The sequence below is a fragment of the Dinoponera quadriceps genome, unplaced genomic scaffold, assembly GCF_001313825.1.
Source record: "Dinoponera quadriceps isolate SergipeBrazil2010 unplaced genomic scaffold, ASM131382v1 scaffold6073, whole genome shotgun sequence".
Lineage (NCBI taxonomy): Eukaryota > Metazoa > Arthropoda > Insecta > Hymenoptera > Formicidae > Dinoponera > Dinoponera quadriceps.
The window spans coordinates 64,811-74,658 of record NW_014561846.1 but is presented as its reverse complement, the minus strand read 5'-3'; the positions used below and the strand labels follow the sequence as shown (position 1 = coordinate 74,658).

The window sequence follows — 9,848 nt, the reverse complement described above, 5'->3', positions numbered from 1 at the left end:
ACAGCATTTTTATTACTTATCTTTAATTTATTTTTACGTGTGTCAATTTTAATTGTATAAGTGATATCATAGGATCTATTATAAGAATAGATTATAAATAAAACTAAATTAAGCATCTAAATTAAGCAAACTAAGAAAAAAAGAAAATTATAATATACTAACTTTTTGTTATAGTGATCATGACAAAGTAATGTGTGGTATTTCAAGCGATAGTAATATCACCATGTTTACATTACTTGCATTTATACATCTCGCTAATATTTATAAAGTATATTAAAAACAAAATTGGAAAATTTTGTGAACAATTGGAAAATATCTCTTTCCATTGAAGATTTGTTCGTTTCGTCATGACTGTCCTTATAACAAATAATTGTGTTTAATCATTGTGTTTTAATTGATTCTATATTTATTTCTGAAAACGTCATATAAAATGATACAAGACATTAGTTGAACTTCAATTTCTATTATTAAAACTTAAACTGTTACAGTGACAATATGATTTTAACATACATTGTGTTTGAAATAAAATAAATATTGCGGTTATATAAGTTGTTTTGATAAAACTGCATATTAAGGACCATTTCGCCGATGACCAGCTTAACCGTTAAAGTTTAACGGAATTCGTTAAGAAGTCACACAATGCTAGTGAGATACACGTATATACTTTATCATATTATGAATATTACATATTTTAAAAGTAATATTTAATTTAGATAAGTCTAATATAAATTACCAATAACAATTTAATAATTTATATAATACAGAAAGCAGAGATATTCTTTATCAAAACTCGTCCAAACTAAGCCATCCTGTTTATATTTCATTGCTTTGCTCTTCGAACATTATTCGCATTGTTGTAAAATAGGAGAATATAGTTGACAGGTACTGAAATATTTATGATATCAAAACATATATTTTTCTCAATAAAATATGTGTGTTTGTGTAGTTATTATATCATTATTATTATGTGTACTTTTATTTCAGTTCCAACCCTTTAAGTTCCAACAGTCTTGGTTGTATCTCTTATATGAATCACTATGTGCTCAACCATCACAACTAATAATGAGAGACCTAAAGAAAAACATTTTATTTATCATCTCTGTTTGATGATTTTTATAACTTTTCCTCAAGATTTTAAAATAGTTTTGGAAGGAAGAGAGAATTTATATGCGTAAAAAGTTTCCAAATCAAAAAAATTTCTCTGGCCTTAAAGGGATTAACGTAAAATAACGCACATATTTGCAAATTATCGAGGAATCTTAGCAATGATTGAAGTCACTGTCTCACCGATGCGTAATAACGTAAAGATAACGAAGGTAGACCGCATGGCAACGCAACAACTATTGGTTTTTGGCTTCTTAGTATAATCATTTGTAAGTTCTTCCGAAGATTATTCGATCCATCGTACCAGTTTGTCTCAAAGGCTGCATGTGCCACGTCACTGCTCTACAGAAGATACCACGAAACAAAGGCATTATATTACGAAACGTAGTAATGTCATTTCTTGCGAATAATGGACTTACTATATGGATTAAATGTTCGGCAGGCCATGCATACATAAATACTTCTGATAATGCGCTGAAGGCTAAGAAGATAAATTGAATCTTCAATGGTAATGATGCTCCCTGTTTGGAGCACACATACGTGATACAAAATTATATCGTAATCATAATGTTCTCTTTTTTTTCTCGATATAGAACAGCGTCAGGGTGTCGATAGAATTATACTTACTGTAATGAGAATAAGACCGAATACTATTAACGAGACAGTACTGAAAAACACAGTTCCCAATGCAAAGGGGCGAACTGTATAAGCAACTTCCCTTGCGTATCTAAAACATCATATTTCATAATGGGTGTTTCGTTTCACATATATGCCGTCATTCACGAGGTTGTAGTTATCTAGACGTACTGTAAAACGTTAGTTGAATGCTTTGTAAGACTTCCCGACAAACTGCGTTATTACGATAAATTAAGTTTCTATCAGTAGGACGGAAACATAGGAAACGCCTATGCATATGTGAAAACAATAAAAGATTAAAAATATCGTTTTTGTAAATGATGACATTTCTAATATGATGTGACACTGTGCGAAAAATTTGATGTATATGTATACGTGATTCTGAAAACTGATGAAATGTTGCACCTACTGGCATGGTATCGGAAGAAATAAATATGTAGTAAATAAAAATGCTATATTCTTAGTCAGTTTTATCTTTGTAACTGTTTAGGATGAAACACATTCGCAGGAAATTTTCTTTCACAACGACCGATGCTACCTATCCACAGATATCAATCTTTCTTACCAAAAATATAGATTGTACGCAAATGTAATATTTTCAACTAATCATCTTTGCTTTATTATAAAGAACGACGATATATCATACTTAAGTAAGTGTTGATGTTTCTCGATGCACTTAACGAAATCGTAAGTATTCGCGATTTCCCGTATGTCCTCGGTCAGCAATCTGAACCTCGCTGATACCACCCAGAGTAACAGTGCCATGAAAGCGTTTATAGACAAATGCGCAGCTATTTGCAAGCCCACAACAATTTGATGCAGATATGTAATAGTCCTCAGCGGTTGATGGGACGCGTCAAACGGAAAATCGGCTGGTGCTGGGAGTGGCTGATCCAGCACAAAAGGTCCCACGAAGAGAGCGAAAAGAGTCATGTAATACGAAGCTATGCAAAATCCGTAAAAGCTGGCACATTTATTGATATATTTTCGTTGTAAAATCACTTCTTCGTGAGGCTCGATCAACGCGCAAAAACTCTCCATTTCGAAAGTGACGCACTGCAATATTCATGAATAAATAACGACTGTGTAAAAGTGATAGAGAGGATAAACTTCATCCTTAAAAAACAATGTCAGTTACTTGTAAACGTTGATAAATAAATATGTGACACCAAATGTTCCAAATAACGTGACTGCTCGGGAACAGACCTAGAGCTGATTTTATAACGAGATTAAGATCTTCTTTTAAATTCTTCACCAGAGCATACAACATCGACGCTATCACAGCTATAGTCAGTATCATAGAGACGAACTGATACAACTTCATGCACAATAGCTTGCGTTTGCTGGAATTCTGCGGCAACGGCCAAAACCATATAACGAACACACTCAACTTCACGACGGCGATCACTTTTTTTAGCGTTACTTTTTCTTGCATTATGCGGAACTAACGTGTACCATAGATAAGTATTGTTTATTTCGAACAATCGACGATATAAGAATTTGCGGCGAAATATCATGGATTGGATGCAATACAGTTTTTTACTTAAGAAGCGACATTCGAGGAAATATAGTCCAAGTAATATTCTTGCAAAATAATACGATGAAAATGAAAGTTCGAGGACTCTAGGGTTAATACTTGTTGTACTATTTATCATTGGTACGAAATTGAAAAAGTGCATTGAAGAAGTAGCATGCGTTATGACGAATTAAATTAATATATGCCTTTGCAATTGTACTGAAGTATAAAACATCCGTTGAAGTAAAATGAAACACAGTCTATGATATAAAATATTCATTGCTGCGTATAGCCTATAGATTGAAATCAAATAGCAAGGAAGATGAATAATTCAGCTGATATTCTCTCATTTCACAATTGTTAAATTATCGTTTCAGAAGGTATACATCGGATAATAAAATATTCCATCATCAATTGAGGCATTGTAAAGATGAGTGGAAGTTACTTTTTTAACTTCTGGGTGCAGTGTAAGTTTATTCGATGCAGAATATATTGACAGTTTTGCCACAGAAGTTTCAATTAAATTATTTTAGACATTGATTTTAATTTTTTGAAACTAAATTCTTATTACATTTTCTTCGATTAAATATGAATGTAACAAATGTAACAGTATATCGACTATGAAAATAGGAGTTTTAGTAATTCATTATAATATGTAGAATCTTTCTTCGTGAAAACTTTATCTGTGAGAACTTATGGTACTGACTCATATATGACATTAAATGACATTATTACTGGAATGTAAACTGCCAGCGCCTATGTAGTAAAAAAGAGTGACGGGTTGAATTTCTATCTCTGTTTAACGAATTTTAATTGATCAATGGTTTTCTATGTTCTTTATCATGTAACGTCAGTTTTACTAACATTCTCAACTTGTCGATTGACTGGTTGATAGTTGTCAAATGCTTTCATATATAATTTTTCACCTATATATACAGACCATATGTTATGAATACCTTATAGAAAAAATATATATTGGTAAGTGAGAAATTTATATTTTTAGAAAGTAGATTCAGAACTTTTGAATAATTTATTTATACATCTACACAGATGTTCTCTCCATATTCAAGCATTATTAATTTTCTTGAACAGTGTATTCAACTAAATTAACCACATGCAACATTTCTATTTATATTTTTTATTAATTTTCATCACCGCTCAATATTACTCGTAATGTTGTGAAATAGGAGAGCATAGTTGAAAGATACCGGAACAGACGAGAATAAATGCCATTTTAATTCAATTATTTAAATCTTTTGCGTCAGGATAATTTTTGATTATGTATAACAATTCTATTGTGATTTATACAAGAATTTACTATCGTGATAATAAATTCCTGATATTTCGACTTGATAATTCGTATCTGGATTTTCAAATATGTCGGTATAAATTTACTTGTATACTGCGATAATTGATTGTTTGAAAGACACAGTTCCAAATGACAGCTGCTGCATATAAACATTATCACTTTTGCTAAATGAATAGGATCGCCGTATTTCGTAATAGAGTAGATTAAAGGCGCCATCAAGCCCATCGCCAGAATAATATTTATGTATCGATACAAGACACCGTAAATTATATTTGACAACAGCCAACCCCAAGCGGGAAGCAGACTTAACTTTACACCGGCTATTACCTTCTTTAGCCTTAACTTTCCGGCCATAAATGTTGCATATATCCATTTTACAAAATTGATATCATCCAATGAGAGGATACGATAAAGGGACGCGTGGTAAGAAAAATACAAATGTATGCGCATATGTATTTCTCCTTCTTTTCTTCCGCACGAGATATGCATCGGTAAATTACGGCGCGTTGCGATGTTATGTATTTACGCTCGATTACTACGTAGCGCTAAAAAAGAGACGATGAAGTATGCATAGAGTAATATGAAACATATTCTACTGAAGATAGGCAAGAATGAAAATATTTTGCTACGATATAGAATATACTTTATTCTTTAAAGTTACACTCAGTAATTTGAGTGATATCGGTACTCTCCCTATCCATATATTGTTCGTAAGTTATAATCTTGAGGAAAAGAGTTTTTATATTATAAAATGCGCAGTATAAGATGTAAAGAGACTGCCATAGAATTGTAGCGGTAATAGAATTTTTATTGTACAAAGATGAACAGTAAGACAGGCGGATCATTCGGACTTCTCGCCAGAGTGAATCGGATCAATACAAGTTTCGGGACTTGTTTCACAGTTTTTTGTTTCAAACGAACTGTTTTATCTTGCCAGTTCTATTCAAACAAACTGTTTTGTCTTGCCAGTTATATACTTTCTCCGCACTTGTTTGGAAGAAAACACGACAACTGTCTCAAAGCTTTTGTTCATTCGATTCACCCTGTGATCACTTCAGTCTACCCTGTGGCGGTGAAGAACTGTAAAAACATGACATTACATCAAAAGCAGAACGTAGCAACATTCTGTTCAACACTGGTAAACAAATCCTGTTAGTTATTTTTCAGATTTCAGCATTGATTTCTTTTCGATAAAATCATTTTGTCCATTTTATTTCCTTTTTAACATCTACTTATATGATATATATATATATATATAACTGAAATGGCCGTGTAGGAAAGAGTGGGAGAAGCGTTCTATAATCGTTAAATGCGTCGCGACAGAATAGATTTATTAAAGGAACCGATAATTAATAAGAAAAATGAATATTTCTATTATCGCGACAGTCTTCGTATTATACAGATGGTGAACATAAGCTTACAAAATTTACGTGGTCAATTTTCGATATAGCGTCAGGTCAAATCGACCATAGTGGAAAGACAAATGTCACGCATGCGCTTTACAACAAATTGAACAGTGATAAAGACAGACTAGTTTTATCCGTACCGCAGTGCTGCGGTCCCGTTCAAAGCTTCGTTAGCTATATAGTAGTATTACATATATCATAATATATTTCGATATCGTTCCGCCTTAACACTCCGAGCGTACAGTGGAACGCATCCAAATCCGCGGACTATTTGGTCTGTTCTTTTTAGCTAAACTAGCTGCACTAGTTTAAAAAATGTTAATGCACCTGTAGCATGAAAATCTCTCGTACATACACTTTATACGCTTCAAGGCTCTGGAACTAATGTAGTCAGTTTAGCTAAAAAGAACAACTACATTCTCCTCCTTCTAGTTTGTCATATAGTTCAATACACCAACCATACATTTTCTTTTTTGGATAAATTTCGGAACGCATCCCGTGTCCAATCAGAGAGTTTATTTTTGAGCTATTCTCTAGAGACGCATTCTCCTCCATTGGTTACGAGATGCGTTGCGAAACTCATGAAAAGTGCCTTTCTGTCCATCACTGTGCTTTTTATTTTCAAGCACGATACGACTCAACGATGTATCAGACGCATTTTATTTTTCAATTATACAATTCAATAGTTAGCTAAATGACTTTTTCATTTGTGTTTTTTTTATATTTATATTTTTAAGTAGTATGACTCAACGCGACTCCGACGGGAATGGAAGAAACTGCATGCGTCTGATCGTTATCGAACAATCTCCGTATTATTTTAAGATTTACTTCCGGAGGAATGACTACTTTGATATTCGGCGTTGGCATAGGATTATTTATCATCCTTGGCTTGTGGGTATTAGCTGCGCTGATATTTTTGATATCTTTGCGCATCGAGAAGAAAGTCGGCGCTATCGCTATATTGCTCGTGAGCGTGCTGACGATTATTTTGATTAGTGTACCGCGCGCATCGGAGAAGCCCGCTGCTACGGAGAATAAGGTAAATCTTACAATTACGGTCAATTGAATAATGACATAAATTCGAATTATAACGTAGTGGTCAAATGAAATGTGAATTACTTGGTACTATTACTTTGTAAGTTTATTGAAAAACAATTGCTATACAGTGTAATTGACACATGATTTACCACAAGTAGGAATGTAATTTTAACGTTGAAAGAAGTATTTATGTGTCAACAATGTTATAATTGTATTTCTGCCTACACATACACTAGTACCAACTTACATGCAGCACGTAGAATAAACTAACAGATGAATATTTTTGTAGGTATACGATCGACTTTTCGTCTGGCGTATAATACTCCTTATTTTATTACTTATTTCATCTATAATTGGTCTTACGGGATATATCAAATTTGGATTGGTGGAAACTGTCAGACCAGTCAGGATATCCAATTGGGTTTACTAGATTTCTCTGGTATGTTTTTAATACAAAACATTTCTCTTGTTATAATATCAAGATTTATATATATCAAAATATGTAGAAGCTGCATGTATATAATGTTGTATATGTTCAACATAATGATATCATATTATTGTTTCACACAATTAAAGAGCTCATTTTTAAAGCTTCTTAATTTCTACTTTTTACAGGTGCTTTTGTAGAGCAGCAAATGTGAAGATATTCAATGTTTGCAGATATAGTTAATTTATAGATGTGACATCAGTCTTTTTGCACACACATTGCTGTTGATGTCCTGACTATATTGCCAATAATATAAAAATAGCAAGGATGCTGTGCAGTATCAGAAATTGCATGCCGTCTGTGGTGAGACGTATCTCATTATTTCGTCAAAACAATAAAAGATACGAGATAAATAATAACAATGAATTTGTGAATAAAGTGATGAATGGCACAGTGCCAGTTATAGTTAATTTTCATGCAGAATGGTGCGATCCATGCAGAATATTGACACCCAAATTGATAGAGCTCATAGAACCTATGGAAAAGTTAGATCTAGCTATCATCAATGTGGAAGAGAATCCTGAACTAGTACACGTCTTTGAAGTAAAAGCTGTACCTGCAGTTATAGCAATCTCGAATGGCCTAGTTGTAGACAAATTTATTGGTTTAGTCGACAATGAAATGATAGAGAATCTAATACAGAAGTTGACGCACGGAGGACCAATAGATACAGAAAGTGAGAACACAAAGATGTAATTATCTCTTAGTATTCTTTTAGTATATTTTCATATATATAGATTAAAAAAATGTAATAAACCTAGCCACTTCGTCCAAGTAAGTATAGTTTGACGCCTTATCTGTCAATTTGTAGAGAAAATATGATATTTTGAGTTGCTTCGTCTGAGCAAGAAGCTCTCTTTCCTCCTAAGGCCTTCCTTTTATCTAATCGTACCAAGATAAGCGTTGCTGGTCAACCTTTTCAATATATTTACGTTTTATAGTGATACAACGATCACTTATTACAATATATATATATATATATATATATATATATAGATTAAAAAAATGTAATAAACCTAGCCACTTCGTCCAAGTAAGTATAGTTTGACGCCTTATCTGTCAATTTGTAAAGAAAATATGATATTTTGAGTTGCTTCGTCTGAGCAAGAAATCTATATATATATATTACACACACACACACACACACACACACACACACACACACACACACACACACACACACAAGCATATACATAATATATATGTATTAATATATACATGTGTTAATCTTTACAAGTCTGATGTCTGGGCTATAATGTAATGAAAAATTTGTACTTCTCTATTTAGAAACTCGATAATGCGAAACTTGTTCACCAGCCTATATTATTGAATTGACCAAAAAGATTAGTGCACTTGTAGTTTTGCTGTAGGATTTTCGAAAGATATAACGTGATTCTACTACTATAGGGCCAGTAATCGTACGAAGTAGTTGTGATATACATCTTTTTAGACACGATTTTTTTCCACCATTTCCCATATTGCGGTATTTTTACTTGATATTTATATATTTCACATAGTATACGTGAATTTATTGTATCACTTTACGAATAAGACCGATAACGAACGATGTGCAAAGATAATAACGAATTTTACCAATTGATTCGAATGTGTAATTGCGTTCCTATATGCGCATATTGCGATATATATTCTTAAAATATGTTTCATACATGTACATACATGCATATTTCATTGATATAGATTAATTTTATTTAAAAGAGAGAGATTTATAATATAATAAAATATGCACACGATACTTAATTTGCGCAATGTTAAATTATACCAGGTGTATATAATAATTTCAGTCAGTTAATCAAGAGGCTAGAGAGAATATAGTTACGTCTTAGTATTTTTTAGATTTACACGACGTAAATTGCGTATCTTTTATAGCGATATAAGAGGCGAGATAAAAACTAGTTATCTAATCAGGTTTCAGTTTCTCATTTATTTTTTATCGTAAAACAATTGTGTACAATCAGTGTATGAAAGTACTGTCCATTAAAGATAATAGTAGGCCAGAGATATAATAAAGATTATTAACTCCACGTAAATTCTCTGGTGAAAGAGCACCTCCCGTAACTTTCGGCAGCAAGCAATACGTAAGTGTGTGTGTACCAACAATTAAAAGACTAGCTATAATCTTTTTCATCATCAGTCAGGTGTTTTTTAAGACACCACGATAAGGCAATGCTGTGATTCCGTGGTCACTTGCAAAACAACTTTTCCTTCCTCTTTCTCTTTCTTCTGCTTGCTAAATATATCGTTTCTTGACGATGACGGCGAACAAGCCAACGGATTTGACAATTTTTGCAAGTAACCCTGCGTTCCTTATTATTTAATATAATCTACACATAT

The 9,848-nt window shown here is 32.7% G+C and overlaps 3 protein-coding genes across 3 annotated transcripts; 2 read left to right on the top strand and 1 right to left on the bottom strand.

Moving 5' to 3' along the window:
* Positions 1–20: 20 nt before the first annotated feature.
* On the bottom strand, positions 21–3,175 carry LOC106751025 (odorant receptor 49b-like). The gene is made up of 6 exons (XM_014631769.1): positions 2,879–3,175; positions 2,387–2,796; positions 1,732–1,831; positions 1,524–1,625; positions 1,288–1,446; positions 21–885 (listed from the first exon to the last, which is right to left on the bottom strand). The coding sequence occupies exons 1-6, from the start codon at positions 3,173–3,175 to the stop codon at positions 814–816; spliced, it is 1,140 nt and encodes a 379-aa protein (XP_014487255.1). The 3' UTR covers positions 21–813.
* Positions 3,176–6,603: 3,428 nt separating this feature from the next.
* LOC106751031 lies at positions 6,604–7,716 on the top strand. Its single transcript, XM_014631774.1, has 3 exons — positions 6,604–7,010; positions 7,299–7,448; positions 7,625–7,716. The coding sequence occupies exons 1-2, from the start codon at positions 6,810–6,812 to the stop codon at positions 7,437–7,439; spliced, it is 342 nt and encodes a 113-aa protein (XP_014487260.1). The 5' UTR covers positions 6,604–6,809; the 3' UTR covers positions 7,440–7,448; positions 7,625–7,716.
* A 29-nt stretch (positions 7,717–7,745) lies between these two features.
* Positions 7,746–8,471, top strand: LOC106751030 (thioredoxin). Its single transcript, XM_014631773.1, has one exon. It carries the CDS (start codon positions 7,764–7,766, stop codon positions 8,190–8,192), a length of 429 nt encoding a protein of 142 aa, XP_014487259.1. The 5' UTR covers positions 7,746–7,763; the 3' UTR covers positions 8,193–8,471.
* The last annotated feature ends 1,377 nt before the right edge of the window (positions 8,472–9,848 follow it).

What these genes read in the sequence shown, in the direction of transcription:
- LOC106751030 (XM_014631773.1), top strand. Translation starts at nt 7,764, where the DNA reads ATGCTGTGCAGTATCAGAAATTGCATGCCGTCTGTGGTGAGACGTATC.
- LOC106751031 (XM_014631774.1), top strand. Translation starts at nt 6,810, where the DNA reads ATGACTACTTTGATATTCGGCGTTGGCATAGGATTATTTATCATCCTT. An exon ending in CCGCTGCTACGGAGAATAAG is followed by an intron (nt 7,011 to 7,298) that starts GTAAATCTTACA and finishes ATATTTTTGTAG; the next exon opens with GTATACGATCGACTTTTCGT.
- LOC106751025 (XM_014631769.1), bottom strand. Translation starts at nt 3,175, where the DNA reads ATGCAAGAAAAAGTAACGCTAAAAAAAGTGATCGCCGTCGTGAAGTTG. An exon ending in TTATTTATCAACGTTTACAA is followed by an intron (nt 2,797 to 2,878) that starts GTAACTGACATT and finishes TGAATATTGCAG; the next exon opens with TGCGTCACTTTCGAAATGGA. An exon ending in TCGGTCTTATTCTCATTACA is followed by an intron (nt 1,626 to 1,731) that starts GTAAGTATAATT and finishes TGCTCCAAACAG; the next exon opens with GGAGCATCATTACCATTGAA.